Genomic DNA, 27,171 nt, shown 5'->3' on the forward strand with positions numbered 1-27,171 from the left:
CATTAGGAAAATTAGACTTTCTCTAGCTGCTATTATTCACATGAAGAAATTTGGGAAAATTAATCAGAAGGAACAGACTAAAATTTAACCAGTCTATAGCAGGAGTACAGAATTGTTTATTAAGAGACAAGGAAAGTGAAGGATACAACCATGTTTTGCTTACTGATCACATATACACAAAAATAGTGTTAAATAATCAGGCATTTGTGAAATTAATCACATCTGGACTGCAAAACTTCCAAACCAATACTGCACCAAGGAACCTACTTTCAAACATCATATTGAAACTCATTGACTGCATTGCTTCTGAATTCATACACATTTCCAAATTCAAATCTGAATTCTGAATTTTGGAGCTTGTATAAATCCAACCACATCTAGTGCAGTGTTGTCCAAACTTGGCCACTTTAAGATGAGTGGACTTCAACTCCCAGAATTCCCCAGCCAGCCATGGGAGTTGAAGTCCACTCATCTTAAAGTAGCCAAGTTTGGACAACACTGATCTAGTGTATAAATCTGGTAAGAGATCTGGAAAAATTCTAGGCATTATATTAATTGATGACTTCATTTCAAATGAAATTCAGTGATGTGGGAAGTAGATCCTGCTATATCTTCTCATGGTGCCAAAAAGCACATATTGATTATGCCCAGGGGAAGACTTCCTCCTTCAGCCTTCACAATTACTGTGCCCAAATGTTCTAATTTTGTCCCCTTTGTGCACCAGCACTTATGGCCAATCAATTGTTGTATCACTGTCCATCATGCTTCAGGGATAGTCTCTTCTTATAGCCAAAAAGGCTAGCAAGGCTATAATACATTTCTGAATGAAAACTGTACATCAGAACGAAAGAAAGGTTTAAGTCATATTCAGGAAAGATGGCAAGGCCCATCTTGTTCACATGGCTGCAGAGGAAAGGAAGCATTCCACATTAATACACAAAAGGAAAACAACATTGCGGAGGATAGGATGAGAATGGGCACCTCTGGAAGGAAGGCTGTATTGGAAAGATGATCCATCACATGCTGGTTGGATTGAGATAATATTATGGAGAGATCAGTTATTGTTCATAATCCACCAGGAAGCTAAAGAAAGAAAAGAAAATATTTACAAACATTAAAGAGGCAATACAGATTATACTGTATTATAAAACATGAGTTCTGACCTCATAATCCACAGGTTTTAGACTTAAAATAAGCCTTATTCCACATAGATACAATGTGCTAAGCCATATTTGATTATGGCTTACAGCTGGGCTGTATAGTAGCACCGACCCTAAATCCATAGTGGAATAGGGACAACATCGGAGCTTTTTTATTTCTTCTAAGTGGAATGTGTATGTCTAAATTGCTCTATCTCTGATTCAGAGTCTTCCATAAAGGTCTGCCTATGCAGTCTGGGAGCTCAGCATGCTGCATAGAGCGGTTGGTATATGCCGTAAAAAGTATGACATTTTTAGAATATTATATTTTGACACCTACTGTTCTAAAACACCTTAGTGGGAATGGGAGAGGGAATAATATTGGATTCAGTGACTGACTAATAGGTCAGTCCTTAAATCAAAGTCACTTTTGCAACCAGTCTACCATTAGCAAGTTCAATCATAACATCTTAGAAGTGGAGAGGAAGGAATTTAATAAACAACCCTTGTTTAACCATTTGCTCCCCTCATAGTTTCTCATTTCCCTTCTTTTAATGATGTTAGATGTTTCATATCTATTTTACTTACCTGACTAGCTTAAGGACTATATTTCTGATATAGAAAAGATGGAAATTTTAATCTCATATACTTTTCCCCACTCTTTATTCCTAACAGTTATTTCCTATCAGTTTATGAAGTGACATTATTATTTCTTGCTATATCCCTTTTTCTCTGCACATACACACACAAGTCTTTAATCAATTGGTTTGTAATTTGCCACCTGTATTGCTTATGATAAGATTCATTTGGTAGAATTGTCATTATTTTCACTCTAAAAACACAAAAGATTACATATACTAAAAAAACCCACAGATTTTAAAAAAGTGCAACAAATTTCATTGCACTGATTAAATATACTTACTATACTTACAATAGTTTACATTTATTACAAATTTTATTCTAGTCTGATTGAAAGCAAAAATGTTATAGCCATTTATGTTGATTTTTTTTTCCCCCACTCTAAATAAATGGGAATCCAAGACTCCTTTTTTCCAATTACTACTCTGAAATTCAGATGAGTTAGGATGAGCTACCCCCAGGGTAAAACAAGGTGGATCAAACCACTTTTCTGTAGAGGAGTACAGAGACAGCCTTGAAGAAGTACTGCAGCAACCATTACAAAAACCACAGCTTAGCCCAGAAAGATAGGTGGGGATGACAAAGAAACTCAAGATTGATTTATTTTGACTCTTTGGTATAAGAGAGAGGGAGAGAGAAACTCTGTCAGGTTTTCAAGATTTTGTTATTATACCTTATAACAATAGAGTTCCATAGAGTTCTTATAGTATTTGTTTTCTGACCTGGCCTACCTTGAAAGGCTGACATTTCCAAATTGAGGATCTGGTTTTGATATTGGTTAAGCAGTCCTTGTACAACCATGACTTAGGGTAGCCCTCCACTATGGTTTAATATTACATGTACAAATCAAGCCTGTATAGGTTTTTCAACATATCATGGCTAAAAATTCTGGCTTGAAGAATTTTGTTTTTTTGGTGATGGGGGAGGGGTTTGATACCTGCTCTGTGGTATGAAACTGCGCAATTGTGACCATAGTCTGAAAATGTTGTTAATTCTTAAGATATGGCTATCAAACTGAGAGTTGTTACAATGTCAACGTTTGTCTTTTGCTCACCAGAAGAAACAGAAAATCAATTGTCTACTAAGCATTTCATGGAGAAAATCTATCTATGTGGTCGCTAACAGTCAATATGGACTTGATATGGCACATAATCAATGTATCACTAAGCATTATCTTACCTGGGAACAGCATAGTGGTCAAGAGCTCTGGAGCATCCAAAAGATCAGTGATGGCATGCTGGAACTTCTTACTATTATCTGAGTGTAGATGGCTAAAAACAAAAAAAGAAAAAAAATGAGAACAGAGTGTTCATGTGACTTGGGCAGTCTGCATATCTAAGGGCAACAAGTAGCGGGTTCTGTATAGTTGAATGTCTAGACTTTGCTTAATCTAGTAGGAATCTTTCCCAGGCAGATGCCTCTTTTTGCTCAATCAAAAATGATTATGTAAATAAGCTTTGTGGAATTTTACTTAGCCTTGATGTAAATTGTAGATAATTTTAAGGAATCACCTTCTCCAAGAAACTACATCTTGCCAGAATTCATAGAGGATGAAGCAGGTGTCACTCGCCAGTTTGTGGGCAGACACGCTGCAGGCAAAAAAGGGAAGACATGAGGAAAAAATATTACTATATTTCAGAAATTATGCTGCGTATATAGATAAGATGCCAGTGGCCACAACCAGCCTGACTCTTCCATCGTAACTCCCCCTCCTCAGCGATTCATGAATGAATTTTTTTACTGTGCTGTTCTCAAAGAAAAGATAATTATTTTCACTATTTTTTATTGTTCATTATTTTTAAATTATATTTCATTATTATTTTCATTATTTCTTTTTAAAGGAACATTTAGTATGTTATGGTAGTCGTGTTAATTACCCAGTCTACGTACAACAGAGGTCCCACCCCACCACGGTTTTCTCCAAACCCTCAGAATCAAATCCATACCAGCCCATGTTTGTCCTCACTGCAGTTGACCTTGGAACACTGAGCTCCAATTATTCTGCTTGAAAACTCTCACTGGGGCAGTTTCCGTTTTGCCACAACTGAGCCAGAACTTCAGTGCAGAATGGCATGGAATCACAGGGGCATGAAACTGATACAAAGGTGCTGCAAATGCTGCGTAGGGAGGTATAACAGAATTTTTATCTGATAGGCTGCACTTCACTTGGACTCTAAGAAAAGGAGTAGACATAATACCATTCTTCATTAACAGGAATCGATTATCCTGAAACTTAACTTAGTATGACCCATTAAAGTAGCATGTCAGAGTAGTTATACTTGTCACAAGACTATTGCTAAAAATGCTAGCCCTCAAGTTGCTCCCTGTCTCCTGATAATGTTTAGTCATTTGTCTTATTGTTTCCTGGAGAGTGGCAGTCAGTGATTTGGATAAACACAGAGTTTGATGTCCCAGGAGACTGGTCAATGTACCTGAACATGGGAAAGGGCTGAAGGAACAGAACTTAATGCTGAACTGGTGTTTTGTGTGGTAGCTTGATGTTGAGTACAGATACAATTTTCCTCAGAAGTTATACATTTTATTTATTTATTCAGTTTGGATGCTACCTGACTCCAGCCGACTCTGGGCAGCTCACAGCATACACAAAATTAACCAAAACAAGTATAAAAATAACTACAAAATAATCACAAGATAACAACTCAACAACAAAGCAAACATAATTTCATTCAGTATGCTGATCTCTGGTTTATCAGTGATGATGCATAAATAAACTTGGGATCTCATCATTTTCATACAGTATGCCTGAATTCAGCATTTAATTTAGTTCCTTCAAAATGTGTAGAGACTCTGAGTTCCAGAATTTGTTTGGTCCTGCAGTTGGCTACTTGTAGTCTGAACATGTTTAGTGAAACCAGATTGGAAAGGGCTGCCTTAATTTATCTAGCTTTGCATTTTTACATATTCCAATAAACTATAAAGGTGGGTTATTATTCCAACTTGAAATCAATTTTATTTCCTCCTTTTCAAAGTGTTTTTTTTTTAATGGTACCAAATGAAGCATTAATTAATTTGATTCTTTCTTGCTCTTCCCGTAAAGACACTCTATTTCAATAATTTGCAGCTACATTTCAGGCAGTTACTAGCATGTTTCAATTACCAAGAATACTTTTGAATAGCTGGTATAATGATAGCGCTAGGAAGAGCAGGATGGGACTGAACTCAGAGTCACATGAGCACAGCATTATGAACCATTTCATTTGTTTTCTGAATTTCTGTTTCATCTATACAGAAAAAGAAGCAAGAGTATTTGTAAAGAGTCTGCCTCTTGTATTTCAGTATCTATCTACTTTATGGTGCTGTTTGCTGGAAAGTGAAGTTCATGGATATCAGGGTTAGGGTATAAAACAACACTGCATAAACCTTTTTCTGATTACTGAGAGAAAAGTGAGGTTCATAATGCTGAAGAAAGAGAGTCCAACAGAAACCTTGCTTCCCTTTCTTAAACACATATCTCATCAAAACAACCTATAAAAATCAATGTCTTGGAGACTTACTGTAGACAACTGCTCTGTCCAGCTGTGATTTCTGTGTAGGTTTGGAGAATTTGGCAGAATGCCAGTAATCCACTTTCTGCCACTGAGATCTGTCTCTGTGCCACCAAGATGTGCTGCAAAAATGGGAAAGAGATAGTAAAAGGGGAGAAAGTTTGCAACTTCTATTAATATAGATTTAGAAATGCTTTGCAAGTCAGAGATAACACTAAAGGCACTTCTACACACCCACTAAAAGCAAATGTTCTTGATCCCCACCCAGCCTCACAATCATATTTTACTAGGATCATCTCTGGCTGCCATATTGGCCAGCTGTTCCCACCTCTCCTCAGATTCCAATGGAAGACTCCCCAAATGGGAGTCCCATCTAGAACTCTCCCCCCTTGCCCAGTCTACTGCACTGTCTCAATGGGGGTGGGGTGGGGGCAGAGTTATCCACTTCGGAAATAACAGAACTGCTACTAGAATTGATCAGGAAAGATGGGGAGGGGGGGAAGCACTAAGACACCTAGAGCTTTTATTTCCGGAGAGAGGGAAGAAATTGCAGGAACAGGACATAGGACCAAGGTGGGAACCATTTGCCCTGCAATTCCAAAGGAAATGCTGTGAAAAGGCATCAGGATTAGGACTCTTGGACAAAGTAGCTACAGTTTTGAAAGCTGGGACAGAGTGCATACACATTTTCCCATCTTTGCCAAACTGTTATATGAAAGCTTCAGCTTCTAAACCACCTGCTCTGTGTTGATCTAATCTATAGTAGCCTTGTCTTTTATTCCTTAAGGTTGCGGAATCTTTTTCTTTTATGGCCACTAATATATGAATTATTTCTCACATTACATTTGGAATTGCCTTGTTTGTAGTGCTACCTCAGTGCACAATCAGATAACAAAAAGCAGGGTCCAGAAACTTACAGAATCTGTTCCTTTGCAGACTGTATTATATTTCAAAGGTTCCAGCCTTGGACTCTGGATGGACAAAAATACAGAATTACTACCAAAGGAAATAAGTTGAAGAGAGTGGTTGAGGTATATAATTGATTTCACACAACTGTCCTCTTCACTAGGCATTCACAGTCATTTCAGAGCAGCCTCACTCATCTTGCTGCCCTTCCAATAGCCTGGCCATGCTGGCTAAGTAGTTTAGGAGTCACAGTCTTCTCACATCTGGGGAACACCAGCTTGGGAAAGGCTAAGCCAGTATTGTCCAAACTTGGCCACTTTAAGATGAGTGGACTTCAACTCCCAGAATTCCCCAGCCAGCCATGGGGATTCTGGGAGTTGAAGTCCACTCATCTTAAAGTGGCCAAGTTTGGACAACACTGGGCTAAGCAATCCTCCAAGTAGTCTGTCACCTGTCTGTCACATTTCTATTAACTTTAAATTATAACAAATTAATCAAAAGTTGTTTTTTCCCACATTTATTAGATACCTATAGGTCGTTTTTAGGAAGAAATAGATGGATTCAGCTAAATATTGAAGAAACGGTGCTCAAAATGCAACACTGATTCATTCATTGTCGTCATGTGCTGTATTATTGTTCTGGAAGAGCGATTGTTTTTTGTATAGATTCTATTATCTTACAGTACATAGAAACAAATAGGAAGATGACCGAACTGCGCATAGCATGTTTTTTTGGTTGGGAAGAATGATACTATATGGCTGGCAGATCATCCATTCTCTATCAATGATTCAGTTGTCTGAAGTACTCACTTTTTCTGTATTTGAACAGGGATTTTACTATAGTCCTATCTTGAGGACTGTTTAGAAATTTAGGCTGCTTTTATATGCTTAATTTCCCTGTTTTCTATTGCTAAGTAAACGTTTATTTAAATGTTTTTAGTTTTAATAAAGTTTTAGTTTTGCTTAATACATAAGAGATCATACATCTTGGGGCGGGGAGCTGAGGTTGCATCTAATAACAATCACCCCTGCTCCCAAGAACCTTTCCAGATGAAGCTACAGTCCAGTAATGAGATGAGATGAACCCTTGACCATATAACATTGTAATCAGGGCTTTGTAATTGTAAGAAATTTAGATATATCTTTGTGACAGCGGCATTAAAGCTCTGAGTCTGAATGTATTTCAGGGCAGTGAATGTCACTACAGAAATGGCAACCTATTTTTGTCGTGTGCTTGAAGAAGCAGACTCTGTGGCCACTGATGGGCTGACATGGCTTGTGTTGATTCCCAGCTCCTAGTATCACAGTCTAGCCATGGTTAGAAAAAGGAGTCCAAATGCAGAATTGCTAGTACACCAGCATTAGGAATTTGAAAGGCAGGATAACTTTGCTGTCATGGTAAGTAGGAAGGTTTTAAGGAAATTCATTTATTTCTTTATTTGAAAAGCCACATTTTCTTGCCCAGCTTCCTATCAAATTGTTTTTGGGATTTTTTTGCAAAACAAGAGACAAATGTTCACAAATATATGCAGAAAAGCACATGAGGCACAGGAGAGGGGGATATGTATCTATAGATGTATATTCTGCTAATGAGAAGCGCAGAATGTTTAGGCACAGACCTGGTGAAACCTGAGTGGGTGGGATGAGGCTCTCGGTTATTGGTCTGCTTATAAAGACAGCAAGTGAGCACTATGGATGAGCAGTTCTCTTTGCCAGCTATTGGCTGAAAAAGGAAAACATTAACTGGCTGTTGTTGTTTTTTGCAAACTTTCAATTTGCAAATACATAAACATCCTCATGGTCTCATGACATCTAAAAAGTCTGCAAATTATGAGTAGAGCTTAGGTGATCTCAGATGTTTTAAACTGGATTAAGAAGGGCTAGGTGGAAGAAAATATGGTTGTCTGGAAGAGATCTGACTATAAGACTATAAAAATATGTTGGAGTAAAGAATTCCAGGAAAATTACTTGGTTATATAATAATAAACTCAAAGCATAAGATTGGAACACTATTCCCATGGAGATTCTCTACTTTTGATCACTGCTAAAGGTAAAGCTAGATATTTGACTAGCGTCCAGTGATAAAAGAGCTATTATTTTAGCAGGTATTTTGGGGTTATATGTTCTCTGTCTGAGAATGAATTACACAACACATATATATTCTTATCTGGTGAAGGCAAGATTAAATGATACAGACACATATATTAACACAAAATTACTAAACATCACAAGCAGAACTTATGCACATCAAATACAATTGTTTTCAAAGGAGGTAGTTGATATATTCATCTATTTGTGAATGGGATATTTGTGCAGGTGAATTAGTTCTAAGATACCAGGATAACTGTAAAGTGAGATCTTAGAGGCAAATCAAAGAATATATGGTGGGGAGAGTAACCTGCAGCCACATGCAGTCTTAGTTATCTCATGGTACCTTTATTAAGAGGCATTTGATTCTAAGTTGTTAGCCTAGTAGGCAGGGAGGGAGGGAGGAAAGGAAAAGAGAGTGAAACAAAACAGAACAAAAATGAAATGAAATGAAATGGGAGGTAGAAATAATAAGAGGAGAGAAAAGGGATAGAGAAATAAATTATTTTGTTGATTTTTTGTTGTTGTTGTTGTTCCAGCCTGACCAGTGTTAGTATGCATCCCTTCCTAGTTATGGAAATCTGTATCAGGATAAACACCTTGTATGTAAACCAGTGTGAACCTTAACTGGCATTGTAAGAATCATTCATCCCTTATTTCACATTGAATATAATGTATTGTTTATACATTACTAGAGACATATAGCTGCATAAATAATTCCGTACACTGCAAGACTTCTTCACCCATGGACAATCCTGGGAATTGCAATCAAAACCATTTTGATACAACCTGATTTAAAATTTCACTCCCAGTTGTCCTTAAAATATACAGTACTTCACCTCTTAGGTGGGCATTCTTTATGCATATCTCCTCCATGTCTCAGAGATTACGTCTGAACATACTGGCCATCCATAGATGTTTGAAACTTGCCTGGTTTCAATTCTGGTTGCTTTTGAGTCTATCAGCTATTTTAAAAATTGGTTTCATGAACATTTCTTTGTGACCTAGCCTTGATATTTTATTATAGGCATTTCCCAGGATTTCTTGACTGAAGATGGTAATTCTTAAAAGTTGATCCAAATATGACTTTAAATTCTAGTTAAGAACAGAAACTAAGTACAAAAATTAATCAACCTTTCAAGCATCTCTGAGGAGTTTTTAGGTTCCAGTAGTAGGAAAATTTGTGACATGAAGCTAGGTGTGGGTTACCAGAGGCAACCTAATTACTACATTTGATGCTCACAGGGTATATCAAAAGAATACCAGGACTGGAAAAAGAAGTGAAGTACATGTAAACTGTGTGTTGAGTTCTTGAGCTGTGTTTTGACCAGATTCCAAATACTTTAAACAATTATCAATGTCATGGGAAAATGCTTCAAGATGAAGTTCTCAATTTTATCAATTTTTCAGTTTCATTTGCTGGCCCACCTTACATTCCAGTTTGCCAATGAACTGTTGTAGCTGGGTAATTTCAGATGGCCACTGGCTGACAGTTTCCACACAAACACCTGAATATAATGCAAAGAGAGAGAAGACTCAGCCAAAATTACAAATACCTTACCACAGCCAAGTAGCATATAGGGGGAAAAAAATTCAATAGGATTGAAAGCCAGGCATCAGACATGACAAACCTTCACACTTTCTTTTTGACACAGATGTATCTATATTTTACTCTTTTTCAACTCCCTGTCCACTCCACCCCACCAAGGAACATGATGCACCATTTTCTCTCATATTTTCTTTAAAACAACAAATATAAAATAATTTCCTCCTTCCCATAACAGAGACCAAAACTTAGACTGGAAATTGCTAAACCATTATAGAGGTTATACTATCATTAGTGAGCATCCTTCCCCATGCCACTCTTGTGATGAAAACTGTAACATGGGAAAGCCTTGGCATGTTGCCTATTCACAAATCAGAAATGCTGCTCTTTCAAGCAGTTCTCAAAAACACAGTTATAATTAAGTCTGAGTGTTTGGTTAGATGTGATGGGGAGCAAGTGGTTAATCAACTGACAGATCTCCCTTAGTGTATCTCCTTGATAAGAGACACCACATTTATTTGTTTAAAAAACATCCCACTCGCCTTTAAGAGCAAAAGCCTAAGGGGCCTTACATAATTACAGCTGTGCAAAACTTCAAGAGAACATCTCCTTCAATAAAGCTTCACTGAAAGGGATCCCCTGAAGTGCCTTGTTGAAGTGGGGCAGTCCTTCACCACAAAGAGTAAGATTGAGTTAATTTAACCAGCTTCGATATCAGTGACTCAATGTGATGAAAATACTTCACTTCCAATTTACATACCACAGTGCATAATAAAGCCCCATACAACAAAATAACAATAAAATCAAGCCACACTAGTGAACAGCCAAAAATGTCTAGCTCAAACATTTGGTAGCTGAAAACATAGTCCAAGCAGTCACCAGGAATTAAGACTGACTTGAAGGCATGCATGCATGCATAAATAAATAAAATGTATGCGAGAAGAAGGAAAACAAAGAGGCACCTTACAAATATCAGAGGGAACTTTCCAGAGTTCACATCAACCACAGACGAGGCCTGGCCACTATTAACCACAAGATGGCACTCAGGCAATCTTGACACACGCAGCAGGACCTTCCCTGATGATCTTAACGATCAAGTGGTGAGAATAATCTATCAATTATCCTGGTCCCAGGTTGCTTAGAGCCTTCCATGTCACAAGCAAACCCTTTCAGCTGGTAGCAGCCACTACAATTGCTTCAACAGTGGTGAAGCCTGGCTAAGCCCTGGTATCCCATTCTGCTACCAGCTCCAGTTTCCAGATGAAACACAAGGGCAGCGCCACACAGAGCACATTTTGATAGTCTAAACAAGACATCACCAATGCATAAATAGCAGCAGCTAGGCTGGCCCTTTCCAGGAAAGAATATAAGTTGTATACCAATCACAGCTAGTACAAGGTGTTCCTGGTTACAGAGCTTGCTTAGGCCTCCAGTGACAGTGATGATCCTAGGAGTGCCCCAAAGCTATATATTTATTCTTCATGTACAACCCTGTTCAGATTTCCTGGTTTCTCTGTCTAGGAACCACCACCCATAAGGTTCTAGCCTTTCCAGGATTTAATCTCAATTATTGCCTTCCACCCAATATTTACTACTGGTTTAAAATATGTTATTTGCCCCTACTGACTCAGATATTAGGGAGAAATAGCATTGACAATCATCAGTATATTGACACCTGGCCTCAAACTTCCTCACAGCTGTGAGGTTGCAAAGGGACAGTGAGCCAATACTGTTGTATTAGACAATCTACACATGCAGGAGAGAAATCACTGTAACACAATGGCCCCAATCTTATGCTGATAGAGACAGTCAAGAGAATACTATGATTGATGGCATCAAAAGCAACTAAGAGGTCTAGCAGGATCAAAAGTCACACTTTCACTGTCTGTAGGGTGTCTGTCAGAATGATAATGATGGATTCTGTTTCCAAATCAGGTCTGAACCTAAACTGAAAATTGTTGAGATAATTGGCATTCTCCAGAATATCTGCATCTGCACAGACACCATTTTCTTAAGCACAATCCAAAAAAGGGGTATTTGAGACTAGGGGGCAGCTTGAATTTTTTTTTATTATTTATTTATTTATTTATTTATTTATTTATTATTAAATTTGTATGCCACCCATCTCCCCCCAATGGGTGACTCTGGGCGGCTCACAGTTAAAATCAAAAACCCCATCAACAATTAAAAATCCCCCATAAATAGTTAAAAAAAATAATCCATTAAAAATCAGATCTAAACAACAAGCCCTGTACATACATACTAAAAACTTTCATGATGATGGGGGGGGGGCAAGGTCAATCACCCCACAAGCCACCTCCACTGGTGCGAGCCCCCATCCGGCCCCCAGGCCTTCTGGCACAGCCAGGATTTCACCCCTTTCCTGAAGGCCATGAGAGTGGGGGCACACCGGAACTTGGGAGGCAGATTGTTCCATAGGGTGGAGGCCACAGCAGAAAAGGCCCTCTGCCTAGACCCCACCAGGTGAAATTCCTTGACTGGTGGGGTCTGCAACATGCCCCTTCTGCTGAACCAAATGGGGCGGGCTGAAGTAACCGGGGCGAGAAGAAATACTTTTTCAGGAGTGGATGGATTATTACTTCCTTCAAGGCTGGCAGCAACAATCTGTCTTGCAAAAATGCATTCACCAGTTCCCGGATCTGTCCAATCAATCTCCTTCAGTTAGCTCTAGTAAGCCAAGACATCTCAGTTAGCTCAAGAGAGCATGTAATAGTCTGGATAGTACAAAAATATTGCCCATGTCCTGAAAAACTGAAGGAGATCCCATACATTTGGGCCAGATGGTGCACTGTACGTCTCAGTCTGCACTGTATTAAGAGCTGCATTTAAATCTAGATGAAGACTAGATATTTTATCTTTTAGGTATCTTTCAAAATTGCTACAGCAGATCTTTGGAGTGCCAATATTGGATTTTCTGGGGTAGATGAATCTTTAAACATTCTTTTAAAAGTTTGGTTGAATATCAATGGTCTGGAAACTTCTTTGCAATCTTCACTGGCATACAGTAGACATGACTGTGTACAAATATTTGTTGAATCAGCCTTGTGCTTTAGTTATTTTCTGTCTTGTTTCATCCCATGCAGGTCAGCAGAAAACCAGGGAGGAGCCTGAGCTCCACAGTATTATATAAAACATTTAGGGACAATCCTGCAAATGACCTGTTCAGTTTTCCCAAGGGCACCAACAATGTCAAGCTCTGATGGTTTCTGGCTTCTTCAAATTTCTCCAGAGCATTCACAAATTTGTCCGATCATCAGTTTCTGGAGGCAGACCAATTTAATTAATCATCTACCTCTGCAGGACAGTGATGCTGGAGACCAAACTTCACCGGATAGTGGTTTGAACATGACAACCTAGTTTCCAGGTCACCTCCACATGTACTGAGGCAAAAACCTAAATCAAATATATGCCCTACCCTATGTGCTAGTTCAATAGCAATTTGAAATAAACCTAGGGCTGTTATGGAGGTCATGAAATCCTGGGATGGCTCTATTTAGGCAATATCATCATGAACGTGAAATCCTCTAGGATTATCCTGGAGCTCTCCACTGCCACAATAGAGACTACCTCCTCCACCTTGGACAGAGAGATTGATACCCCAACAGTATCCCCAACATATCTTATTTACTCAATGCTAGATAAAGATATCCTTTAGTTGTCCCACTTTGGAAATTTTTCTGGAGATTGAAATTCTATTCCTACAGAGCATGGCAACTTCTCACCCATAGTCCCCAGCCAGATTGCAAAATGGGTCAAATCTCATGACATTAGGGAGATGTGGATTGGAGAAGCCATAAGTTTCCATGATAATATCTAGTTAGGAATTAATTTTTTTTTAGATTTTTTTTTAATCCTGCCTTTGTTATTTTTATAAATAACTCAAGGCAGTGAACATATCTAATACTTCTCCCTCCTCCTATTTTCCCCACAACAACAACCCTGTGAGGTAAGTTGGGCTGAGAGACAGTCACTGGCCCAAAGTCACCCAGCCAGCTTTTCAGCAGGACTAGAACTCAAAAGTCTCCTGGTTTCTAGCCTGGTGCCTTAACCACTAGACCAAACTGGCTCTTTTTGCATTTTAAAAATTTTTTAGATTTGTATTTGCAATGTAGCAATTCATTTGAAAGAAAGGCACAATATGTCTCATGATGAAGGTACTTAGTTGATTTGTATACATACTGTATTTTCTAGCTCCATCATATTATGATAAGTTGCAGGGATAAACCATTAGAGATTAAGTCTCAGACCCAGAACTTTCACATAACTTTAAAACAGCTTTTAAAAAGTCAGTTCACACTGAGTTACCAACTCTTTCAGTAATTAACGAGAAATCAACAATGAGTAATCCTTTTTATAGCTCCCTATCTTCCAACTGCACTGCCAAATGGCAGTTTTCTGCCATTTTGAGGCATGATGCACATTTCAAGCCATAAACTTGAAATTGATGAAACATAATTTAAAAGAAACAATAAAATGATATCAATAGAAGCAAATATGTGTAGCTCAGGGTTGAACTGTGGAGTCCTTGGGGTTCTCTGAGCTTGGTTGTTTTCTTACAAACGTTTCATTACCCAGCTAGGTAACATCTTCCATGCTAGACTGGAATGGGGTTTGCTCTCTGTTTATATACTGTGGCATGCCCTGCCAGGGTTGGTGGGGGTGTGGGTTTTGTTTTGTTCTATTTTTTCCTCTGGTAGTTCCTTGATTAAGGTACTGTTTACTGCTTATATGTCTGGTGTCATTAAGGATGCAACCCAGAACAGCAGAAAAAGGAAACAGACCACCTATACAACATCTTCCAACAAAATGGATACCACACAACTTTATCAAAAAGTGCCTGACCACTCAACCTACTACAACACAACCAGCATAAGCTATGAAAAGGATAACACTGCCATACATCAGAAATGTCTCGGAAACTACCGACAGACTATTACAACCACATGGCATCTCCATAGCCCACAAACCAACTAAAGCCCTCCAAAACATCTTAAGCAAACCAAACGACCCAATAGCCCAAGAAGGAAAAACAGGAGTCATCTACAACATACAGTATAAGAACTGTAACAACCACTATGTAGGACAGACAGGTAGAAGGCTTGCACAGCACATCCATGAACACCAACTAGCATTCAGAAGACATGATGAAAACTCCTTAATCTCGCAACACATGGACAAACTTAACCATAGTTTCAGCTGGGAAACTGTCAGCATCTTAGACCAAGCTAAATCCAAAAATGCAAGGGAATTCTTGGAAGCCTGGTATTCAGACAAGGCAGCCATCAACAGGCACATAGAGATAAACAACATCTACACACTATTCAAAAGAGACAATAAAAAGGAAACAAAGACCAGAACATCTCCTCACCAGCAATCATCACCCAGATAAGCAGAGATTAACACCAAGATTACCACCAGACATACAAGCAGTAAACAATACCTTAATCAAGGAACTACCAGAGGAAAAAATAGAACAAAACAAAACCCCCACCCCCACCAACCCTGGCAGGGCCTGCCACAATATATAAACAGAGAGCAAACCCCATTCCAGACTAGCACGGAAGATGTTATCTAGCTGGGTAATGAAACGTTTGCAAGAAAACAACCAAGCTCAGAGAACCCCAAGGACTCCACAATAAAATGACCCCATTCCACCAAAGAAACTTGGGAGAAAAAATACAGAACACCCTATTCTCATGAAATATGAATGATATAGCCCTTCTCATTTTTTTGAATCATCTCCTCACCCACCATGCCTTCACTTCCCAACCATTAAAAACACCCTTCAGCCTTGAAAAGGATGGCTGCTCTGTGATGCTTATTGCTATGCAAAGTAGCCTATGATGTTGATTAAATAATTTGTGTAAATTGTTAAGTTACTGTTTTCTCTATTCAGACATTACTGTGCCTGTTTTTTACAGATAATTCTCTGCAGCAAAGTACTCTCATACTAATGCAAATCCAGGCAATAGGAATGGTGAAATCTGTCAATACCTGTGGTCAGCATCCCAGAATAAGGATCTGTAGGAGAAAAGCAAAGGTTCTTCTGAATTCTTCGGCCACATCTTTTTGTAGCGCGTTGGCCAGTCAAAGCTTCTGATTTGTTCATATTATTCCTAAAAAGCATAATGTCAGTACAGTACATATCCTAGGAATAATCACTAGCTTGCCTCTGAGATTCTGCTTGCACGATTCCTCATTTTTCATGATAAGAATACAAAGTAAGAAATAAATAACATAATCTAAACATACATATGAGCTAAAATATGTGGCCTTTCATTTATTTTGCTTTGTTTTTAACTATTTAATTCACCAATAATGCAAAACTTCACTGCAGAAAATTTGCCATCTGAGACTCTCTTTCATTGGCCAGAAATACTAAGGTCCAATACTAATAATATTCTGCTTACCGGTTTCTCACCAGCTACAATTAACAAGGTGTATAATTAACAAGGCAGGATTCCTACTGGTGACTTACAGCATCTTCTAGTGTAATCCTACCACTATTGAGTCAATATAACTATAGTGAGGACAGACTTTACATCTTCAACAGTAGTTGGGTGATACAAAGATGTTATAAGTCAGTAGTGGGGAAATGGCCTGAGAACTGCACCAAACATACAACTGGAAACACAGGAACTATGTACAGATTTTTTGCTACAATGTGGTAGCTGGATGCAGATTGCATAGACCACATCCACATCGTGCCTGCCTATTTTGTGAGTAGATAAGGAGCCACACACAAATAAACAAACAAACAAACAAATGTGGGGGAGGGACAACACCAAAGCTGTAGGTATGGTAGAACCAATCTTTATAGATTAGATGAGGAGACTTAGAAAAGGATAGAAACTGAGTTCAACCCCACCCTTAAGTTTTTGATTTCTCTTTTGCCTCTGTTAGATAGCCCAGGTGGTTGTTTTACCTTTCTCTGCCAGCCTGTTCTTCAACAGTGTCTGCAGCACACTCTAGGGAGACTTGCAGAGACTGTAGTTGGTTCATTGTCTCCCGCAGAAGGAAGCGGGTCACAAACTGTTCCATCTTGGAGGAGCTCTCATATACCTGTAGGAGTTAAAGAGGCAGTTGGGTACTGATACTAATTTCTCCCAGAGCTGCTAGAGTAGGGAAAAAGAATATTTTAGGTCAGTGGGAACAATTCAGATTTTTAATACATATAATTGGTACTGTCACAAAATGGCTACCATGCCAAGGGAGGGTGTGTGTTGAATAATCACAAGACAGCTGCCTGCCAAAATGATGGTGGCCACTCCCAAAACACCCAATTTCTAGAAAGCAAACTAGTGATATTGCATGCTGCCAGCTCTTCTAGTCTTCCAATGTGCCCACTAGACCAACCCCAGCTTGATTTCTGGGCAGGTAGGCACACTTCCAAAAAATGGATTGGGCTGCAGCCACCACTATTTTTATTTTTTAATCTTTGGGGGACCCACAGACATTCTTGGAAATAAAGATGATGCTAGAACTTGGTGTTTTGCTTTGTAACATGTTTCTTCTCATTTTTTAAAAATATAGTCTTTTAAAAGCACCCCCAAAACAAGCAGGTGGAACAGGACTCTTTGGTGGCTTGTTCAGAAATATTTGTAGGTGTATTGGTGCCCATTGGCACTATCTGGAATATCTCTGACCAGTGCATCTGACTCTACATAAAAATTCTAGCCTTTTTTTTAAAAGCAAGACACATTGGAAAATCTTGACATATATTATAATACTTCTCACCTATTTTTTTTCCCCAAACAAAGCTATAATGCCTTTTTTCCTTATCTTGGAAAATCTTACCACTGTCTGTAATATATAGCTATCATAATCCAGAATAAGAAGTAACTGTCTATATTACATTAATAGGAAAAAAACAAAACAAAACCAAGGTTTAAAAATGGTAGCCAGTCAACTGTTTGCAGCTGTTACGCAATCCTGGGAAAAGATGTGTCTGCTTTAAAGAGTTGCAGACAGGAGTTATTTTCATACCCTTGCATGCTTGGAAGTACTTATTGCATCTGAATCATTGCCAGTCATTGTGTAAATATACTGCATTAAGGAAGCAGCCTATATACCTCCACTTGCGAATAAGAGGAATTTACTTGACACTTTTGTAAGGTCTACGCTTTGTATAATTTAGTCTCGATCCAATTAAATGAAATTTCCTTTTTTAAAATGCCTTTATATATTTAGCCAGCACAGTTCTATATATATTAACTGAAAATAAAGGTTTTTTATTTAAAAAAATAATTAGATTTGATCTAGATTTACTTATATATACAGTTAACTATAAAAACATAAATAATTTAAGTTCCACTGGTTTTTTTTTTTTTAAACCTACTCTAAATTGGGCCATTTTATTCCACTGATGCAAAAGACTAACGTACTCCATCTTTGAAACCTTTTGAAATAAACCTACATGGAGATTTTGCATAGTATAAACTGGGCCCACATTATAAAGCAGTTAAGTATCATTTGGCAGTTTGTTATACTGACTTTCATCTGAAGTTTTCTATTGCAATGAAATGGAATACATAAAAGTACTTTATCACTGAGCTATGCTACAAGTATAGAGCCTTTACTTTCATGAAGATTGAAACAAAAGATTAATCTTTTGTTTACAAAAGATTACAAAATATTAATCATGCAACCACAGCCCAGGCAATAATATACAGTAATACTGGGAAGCTTTTCTCCTGTGCTGTTTTTCTCTATAATGAATCAGCAACAAGGATGATCCATATAAAACAGCTATTTCAGTTTTCATCCATTCAGATAAATTACTATCATGAGCCTATACCTATTGGACTTGACCTCATTATATAACTATGGATTCATTTATCTAGCATTACTGTTTCTGTCCTGAAACCATCCATATACTCTAGCTATGTGTCTAATAAAATATAGCCATATAATCCTTTTGTTACTAGAATATCTTGGAAGATGCAAGTTAACATGTTGCTAAGATCTCTCCCCACTTCTACCTTCTTCTCTCAAATTGTGTTCCCACAACTACCTTTCACCTTGACAGGTTAACTTCACTTTTGAATTCGGGTTAATTGTTAAGAGGGAAAAGTTCAAGGTACCATTAGGAGTAGCAATCCCCACTAATCCACATGAAATCCTCTATTATCCACACAGACACTTTGGTCCAGCTCCAACTCTTCTTCATGTTTGGCTTGATAATTAGATATATGAACAAGGCTTTGGCTTATATTATACTGCATATTTCTTTCTGTCTTTGCAGTGCAAACAATTCAAAAAGGACACTTTTCTTTTAATTCTGGTTTGTTTTTCGTCTATACAAAGAAGTTAGGGTTATCTGCTCCAGAACAAGTCATGTAGTTAACCAAAGTTTAAAATATGGTTATATATCCTCACTTGGTCCAAAGCCTGGGAGTAAGTACGGATTTCTCAGTTTGGATAAAATGAGAAGCTGCTTTATTGGAGGTTTGTGTAAATGTAGTGAAAAGGCTCAGGACTTCATGTACAGGCAAAAATCTCCTTGGTTTTCCAATTTAATAAGATTTTCTGAACTTTAGTGGTGGTAGTACTACTACTATTTAGTGGTAATCACATGTTCTAGAAACATCTACATTGGCCTGCTTTCAATTTGCATTCCTATTGCAAGACAGGTAAAAGAAAATACACACAATTTAATAATAGCTGTCAGTTACTACAAACTAAATGAAGGACTTGCAAGTTTGTTCAAAATTCAAGAAAGAAAAGCTACCACTTATTCTCAGAAGAAAAAACTTTCTAGAACATTTATAATAGTGTTTCCTATCCCAAGAATCTCCACATGTGTTGGAGTCCCGTCTGTCTGTCTGTCTGTCTGTCTGTCTGTCTATTTATCTATCTGCAACTTTGAGTGGCTACATTCAGGTTAAAACTTTCTAAAACAGCAAACATAGCATGTACAAGGCCAATCTCATTCAAAAACCAGTCAAAATCTCATTTGAAACTTCCATAATTCCCAGTCAGGTTGGAGAATGCTAATTTCAGAAACTTAAACCAAATAATATCCAAAAATAGATGGATGTGCTCTTAATTTACTCTTGGAATTGGTTTGTTAATTAAAATGGATCACATTTGTTGATTAATCTACAGATTGTTTACATTTCTATTCTAGGAATCTAATTCAGGAATAAATCTTTTGACATTTTGTTTTATCACTCCTAATTCATGAACATTTTAATAAATAATAAATAAAAGTAGCAGTATACCCAATTGTATTTTTTTGCTAGATGGTTAAATTTTTTGTCCTTTTTTATTCATGAAAAAATAATATGAATTCTAATTTCTAATTAAATAAGAACAGCAATTATTTTCATTTATTAAATGGAGTACATATTAATAGAAATTTGCCATGTGCTCTGAATTTTAAAGAGTTATATTATGTAAGACACAGAATATGGCAAGAAACCATAAATCACAGGACAGGCTCTTAACAAATAAATTAATTCATCTATAGAAGACCACAATGCATTAATCTTAAACTGATATTAACAACTGTGTTCTGGAAAAAGATACTGAGATAATGATGAGCTGTTACAAGTCAGTTGAGAAAAAATGAGACTGTCATCCAGGAAACTTAGTCTTCAATTTTATCTCTGGCGTACTGTATTGTATATTTTGCCTTGGGTTAGTCATGAACTATGAGGCATATTCTATACTTGTAATTTGGTCAAGATCCAGGGAGATATATGTGCTTGGTTTCTAGTACAAAACTGCAGAATGGCTGTTGCTTGCACTTAAGAACAAGTCAGGCTATACAGTCATCATCATCATCATCATCATCATCATCATCATCATCATCATCAAATAATAACATCTGCCTATCCCAGGTCCTTGGGAAGGACTTGATAGATGGATAAAAATGCCAAATCCAGTCTAGGCATCTGGCTGACAGTGCAACCAACAATAATAATTGATAAAAAATTAATAAAAATAGAAATAGAAAAGAGGAAATGGTTCAATAGTGCATCCTTTACAGAGGATATTATTAATATTACTGCTACTAATTTTCATCATTGTAGAAAAAGGAGAAGGAGGAAGAGAAAGTCCAGTCAATGCACAGTGTGTTAACTGAAATTATAAGAAACAAGAAAATTAATGACCATAAATCATGGTTTCCACCCAAGAAGTGATGTTGAAAGACTCTACTTTGCCAGAAGTAAAGTGTGTGTGTGTGTGGGGGGGGGGGGATTATTTTGAGTAAAACAAAATGTGGAAGAAGAGAAACATAGCTTGAATTACTATATCAGGTACAGCAAGGAACCACTACTGGTAGAATTTTGGAAAGAAAAAATACTAAAGAAGCAAAAGATTACAAAAAGGAAGGAACTGAAAGTTGAATTAATGCCAGAAAATCAGACCAAAATATACCTATGGAAAAGTGCCTAGAACCCTGCCAGGCAGCCTGACCTGGGATGGTTGGCATTATCTGGGTGAGTGGTGGTATCCTACATCCTGGGCAAGAGCTGGCAGAGTTCGGAGGAGAGTATTTTGAAGGGGGAGGCAAGAGTGTATAGTAGCATTGCAGTTGTGATGGGCAGATGAGATATGATGGGAGAGAGGAGCAGACCACTCACAGTTAAGGTGTCCTCATTGTCTTGTACTGATTCCGCCTTCTGGCTCTTTGTTCTCAACCCCAAGACTTGGTCACTGGATCCATGGTGGCCTCATCTTAGGCTGCTGCTTCTCAGTGCCAGGTTGGCTTGCAGTAAGGCTCTCCTCATGCAAACTCTTATTTTGCAACAGAAGCGGATTGGCTTGTATTACTGAAGCCTAGATGGGCATAGAAGGGGGGATCCTCCTTTTGGAAATGTGCCCTCCTGGTTTTCAGGTGTGGCACCAGCCACAATCTCAGGGCAGGGACGGGGAAGTGGCTATTATTATCTGGGAAACTCTGGTGACTTTCATTAGTGTTGTCCCCCCGATAACTGGATGTGAGGTTGGGCTCCAGGGAACAGATGGAATTGCTGCTTCTGCACCAGCCTCTCTGCTGGTAGCAGCCTCCCTGCCTGGGTTACTTGAGGTGGAATTTCCTGGTTTATTCTGTTGCTTTTGGGCAGAAACTGGAGTGGCTTGGTAGTTCATGGTCACCATGGTAACTATGGACCTGATCTAAGTCATTGAGGGCTTTATATATAGTGGGGTTCATATATTTGATCTGTTTTTTGTCTCAAAACAGTGGAAACATAATCTGGAGTTGGGGGATGTTTCTCTCTGTTCCTTGATATGGACTGATCACTTTTTGATTGCTTTGCAGTTTTCTCTCTGCTGGCAGGTAAGGCCCATTCATCTGATCTGTCCCAGGTACCTGATGGAGCCAGCTGGTTTCAGAGGGCATTTGGTGGAATTCCCAAAGATCTGATGCACAATTCAGCCAAGGCCGTAGTTACTGCTTGGAATAAGAGGTTGGTAATGGCCATAGACCAGATTGCATCTGTGTTGCCTCTCTCTGTTTGTGGCTCCTGGAGGGTTTCCTGGTTATCAGAGGAGCTCCAGGAGATGAAACAGCAGAAGAGGCACTTAGACTGATGCTGGAGGAGAATGAAGAGTGAATTCAACTGAATGGGTAACAACCATTGTGATAAGGACAGCAAAATGGAATTATTTTGCTGCTCTTGTTGCATCCAGGGACTGCAGTCCAGCAACCCTTTTTAAGGTGACTTGGTCCTTGCTAGGGAAGGCTGGGTTGGAAGATCACTTGTAGGGCCACTGTTTTTCAAGACATCTGTCTCTAACATCCTTTTTCTTGGAAAGGTTATCGAGAGGGTGATCAAGCCACAGCTTCAAACAGCCCTGGATGAAGTGAATTATTTGGATCCCTTTCAGTCAGGTTTCAAATCTGGTCATAGTATGGAGATGGCATTGGACACACTTGTCAATGACTTGTGACATGACTGGAATGGAGGTGGTGCATCTATCCTGGTCCTCCTCGATATATCTGTGGTCTTTGATCCCATTAACCATGGTATCTTTCTGAACTGGCTCAGAGGGTTGGGAGTAGGAGGCATGGTGTTCTGGTGGTTCTCCTCTTTCCTCCAGGGCTGGTTTCAATCAGTGTTAAAGGGGAGCAGGGAGACAACCTGCCTAAGTCCCTTGCTTTGGGAAATATTTCAAGGTTCAATCACTCCCCACTACTGCTTAACATCTTTATGAGACCACTGGATGAGTCCTCTGTCAGCATAGGGGTAGATATTGTTATTATTTTTATTAGATATTATATATTACTGATGATACTAAATTGTACATCTCAACCTCAACCTCTCCATGTTATGCTATTGAGATTCTATTTTTGTATCTGGAGGCTGTAGAGGTCTGGATGGGGAAGAACAGGCTCACACTCAACCCTTGTAAAACCAAGTGGCTGTGGATTGTAGGGCCACTAGGTTCAGAGATTTTTCATAATTGGTTTTGGATAGGGTAGCACTGCCCCAGATAGGCCCTGTGCACAATTTGGGGATCTTCCTAGGTTGAGAGCTCCTGGTTGAAGAGTAGCGGCAGTTGTGGTATGGAGGTTCTTTGAATATTATGTGCCAGTTGGGCCTGCTCTTAGATTGGGAGTATAATGGTATGTGGTCATGACCCTGGGAGACAGGGGGAAGAGCCACAGCCAGGGGAACAGTTGGACAAGAGGCAGCTTAGCCCACAAAAGGAATGTGGGCATGGAAAACATCTCAGAAGGGACCCTCCCTAGTTTCTTGGGCTATAAAGGTGGTGGGGGAAAAATGTACTTTCAGACTTGCAAGACTGATATCAGCCTAGCAAGGTAGTCCAGGCAGGAAGCACAACAAGATGGACTAATTCTACTTTATTGTAAGGTTACATTAATAGAACCTTGCAAGTCAAGATTGCAAGGTCACTTGCATGGTCACTCATGTTTTAGTCATCTCGTGAATTGATTACTGCAATACGGTCTACATAGGTTTGTTCTTGGTAACCACTTGGAAGCATCAGCTGGTCCAGAATGCAGAAGCACAGGTAGTTACAGGCAACCTAGGCATGCCCATATATTGCTTTTACTTTGTGAGCTGCACTGGTTATTAGTTTGCTTTCAATGCAATTCAAGGTGGTGGTTCTTACCAATAAAGCCCTTTATGGTGCAAGGCTGGACTACTTATAGGACAATTTATCTCCTATTAGTTGTCCCCAACCAGTAAGATCTGACAGGGTCAGCATTGTCCAGATCCCATTGCTTGGGCAATGTCATACAGTGGGACCCAGAAGACATGCCTTCTCTGTTGCTGCTCCTGCCCTTTGGAAGAACATTTCCCCCAAGTTCATCTGGTCCTGATTTTACCTGCTTTTTAAGATCTTGGCACCATAGGAAAGAAACCAGGCTATTCTTAGTCTTTACAAACAGAGCCATTTTATTGTTTACAAGAACTGCACTTTTCCAAGGAGGTCATGGTGCTGGAAACACACAGCTAAGGAGCAGTGGAACACTGATAGGATTAGGCGCATGACCTTAATTGACTGGAATGTCTGCAGTTTTGCCTTATTACACTATTGCCTTTTCCCATAATGAAGCTTGCCTCAGGCAATTGCATGGGCGGAAACTCTGCTGCTTTTGTCAATTTCATCCCACTTGTGTTGGGATGAGTAATATCTTTCTTTTCAGCTCAAAAGGATTAAGGGGGCTTTCTTTAAGGGCAGGAATAGTTCTTTTGGGTCTCTCAGGATTATGTAAAGTGGGGAACTCAACCTGGTCCTGTCACATTTACAAAGTCAGAGAAAGTGTCCTAAGAACCAACCTTCAATTTCTTTTGCCACAACATAATCAAAGGCAAAATTGAACATATTTCCAATAATGCTGTATTGTCAAGCAGGGCTGACTTTTTTTTTTTTTTTTATCTGCACTCAGTCGTTACCAACTCTGCAGTGACTGCTTTGGACAAATCCTTTGCAGTTTTCAAGGCAAGGTGTTTTGGAGGTGCCTCCTTCCTAGAGCAGAGCCCAGCTGGCGAGCGCAGGAGGTGGGGTTTCCGTTGCTTTGTGCCCTTTTTGGGCGCGCACGGTTTTTCACGCTTACCAGCAACTGCTTCCGACTCCTTTTTGCAAGGCGCCGCCAGCATTTTTCCTCCCACCGGAGTGAGAGTACCCATTTATCTACTCATGTGAGTTTTTGAACTGTTGGGTTGACAGGAACTGGGGAGGAAACAGGAGCTCACCCTGTTAACGCGAAGGCTGGACTCGAACCGCTGAAGCGTCGACCATTTCTGGCCGGCAACTTTCAGCGTCATTAAGCCGCTGCACCACTGCGTCCCCTTTGCAGGGCTGACTATGTAAGTTCAAAGCTGAAACTGTCAATCACCTCATTAGTGACCTATCAAAATTGTCCAAACTGTGTGTAAGCAATGCCGTGGTAAAAATGCAAAAATCATGCATTGAAATTTATTTTAAAAGTTTGGCTTTACTGTTAAGAACAACTACTGGGATCACACATCTGAAAAAGTTTTAGAAAATGTGGGAGTTGTACAGATTGAGAGATGCCTGACACCCAACACACCAGACATTACTATTACTGAAGAGAAAAAAAGTGTGATTCTTCATAGCCATACCAGGAGATAGTCAAATTGATGAAAAACAAATGGAAAAAGTAATAGAATATCAGGATTTGCAAATTGAAGTTGAAAGATGTGGGAAGAAAGAATTCACTATAATGCCAATAATAATTGGAGCTCTTGGAGCCATACCAAAGAGATTCACCAAATATCTGGAAGTTTTAAACTTACTGGACTTGTCGCTACTGACTTCTTGCTTGTACCTTCAAAAAAAATCATCTTGCTTGTACCTTCAACATATTACAGTGATACTTCCATGATCCCTAGGCTTTTGGTTAGAACCCAAATCACTGGGGAATACCTAGTCTAAAGGCCATGGTACTCATTCAATCAATAGACAATAATAATGGAGGAAATGGTCCAACTCTACATCTTTACAGAAGATATTAATATAATTGTTACTAATTGCTATCATTATTGGAGAAGGAAGAAGAAAAAGTCCAGTCATTGCACAGCATGTTTGTTGAGAAAATAAAATTAGCCATGCAGTTTAAAACATTTCAAAAATTATATAATATATTTCAGTATTATGACCCCCATATTCCAGGTTGGGGGGTGGGGGTGGCTTGAGGCTGAAAACAGCTTGCTTAAAGCCAGTACCCATTTGATTCATTGACAGATGTGAAATATGAAGCAGGGATTTCTTAAGTTTTCATCAAGACTTTTAGCCACTATACTATATCAGGTCTCCATGGCAGACTGAGACTGAAACATATTGATCGTGCCATCAGCCTACACAAATCTCTGGGTCAAAGCAGTTGGCTATGCAAACTGGCTCCCTCCTAATTTCTTGGCTGCCACTCATGACTGATGGCCAGGAATTTTAGAAAAGACCACTGTTGAGGATAATAATGATAAAATGGAAATAACAGCTGAATCTAATAGAAACAAAGGAAGTTTCAGATGTAGGCTTTTCCATTCATAACTGCCAGTGCAGAAGACCAAATCTTATTCAGGCCAAATAGGGATTCTACCACTGATCTGTTTCCCTCTACCACAATAGCCATTCTTAATTATTTAAGAAGCCATAAATCAAGAGCATTGTATTAAGTTTAAGAATAAATAGCAGCAAGACAGCAACAATTAATGTAACATGGACAATGTACTGTAGTTAGAATTAAGCATTCCCTGAACTTCAGTCATCTAGTCAAAGTTTTAGAATACATGTTTGCGATGGTTAATTGGTTAACTATAAGCAAGCCGAAGATCTGAAACCAAATCTAAAAAACTATGTTTTATTCTGTGTATTGAAAGCAAAAGAAAAGTTGATTATAGGAATCATCAGAAAGTCAAATATAGGAAGTAACATATCTGCACAGGAAGTCAATTACTGAAGAAGGCGAGGACCAGATGAATTATGAGATACCAAAATGCATCCTGAGTTAAGGAATGGAGAAAATGCCAAGGCACTCATAATGAATTTCTAGAAGAAAAAAAGGAGGCATTTCCCCAAAGAAGTTTTGCCCCACACAATTTCTTTGAAGAATTTCATCAGTTGTTACCATTCACCTGTTAATTGTTTTGAACCCCTCCATATTCAATGGGAAAAGGAGAGATGGAGGAGGAAGATGTCTTTTGATTTATTCAAAGCCAGTGCCCTGCCACACAGCAAAAGGCTAGCTCCAGCGCACATCAACTGTGACCACAGGAGCTTTCCGTCCTGCTATTTTTAGCCTTATAAATATGCTAATTGATCCTTTCTTCCACATTCTTCTAGCTTTCAGAATTCTATTTGCTGGAAATATGATAAACATA

The 27,171-nt window shown here is 38.8% G+C and overlaps 1 protein-coding gene across 1 annotated transcript in view; it reads right to left on the minus strand.

Annotated features, from left to right (window-relative positions):
- Positions 1-458: 458 nt before the first annotated feature.
- NECAB3 (N-terminal EF-hand calcium binding protein 3) overlaps positions 459-27,171 on the minus strand; it is a 102,336-nt gene continuing 75,623 nt past the window's right edge. Inside the window, exons 6-13 of the mRNA XM_015888168.3 lie at positions 16,770-16,906; positions 15,839-15,960; positions 9,706-9,785; positions 6,202-6,255; positions 5,294-5,406; positions 3,290-3,367; positions 2,958-3,049; positions 459-1,083 (exon numbers count right to left, since the gene is read on the minus strand). Of these exons, the coding sequence (XP_015743654.1) occupies positions 1,055-1,083; positions 2,958-3,049; positions 3,290-3,367; positions 5,294-5,406; positions 6,202-6,255; positions 9,706-9,785; positions 15,839-15,960; positions 16,770-16,906 (705 nt within the window). The 3' untranslated portion in view covers positions 459-1,054. The remainder of the gene's footprint in view (positions 1,084-2,957; positions 3,050-3,289; positions 3,368-5,293; positions 5,407-6,201; positions 6,256-9,705; positions 9,786-15,838; positions 15,961-16,769; positions 16,907-27,171) is intronic.

This window comes from Python bivittatus, unplaced genomic scaffold (genome assembly GCF_059951505.1).
Source record: "Python bivittatus isolate LINGU-HERP-01145 unplaced genomic scaffold, Pbiv_v1 ctg000700_np1212, whole genome shotgun sequence".
NCBI lineage: Eukaryota > Metazoa > Chordata > Lepidosauria > Squamata > Pythonidae > Python > Python bivittatus.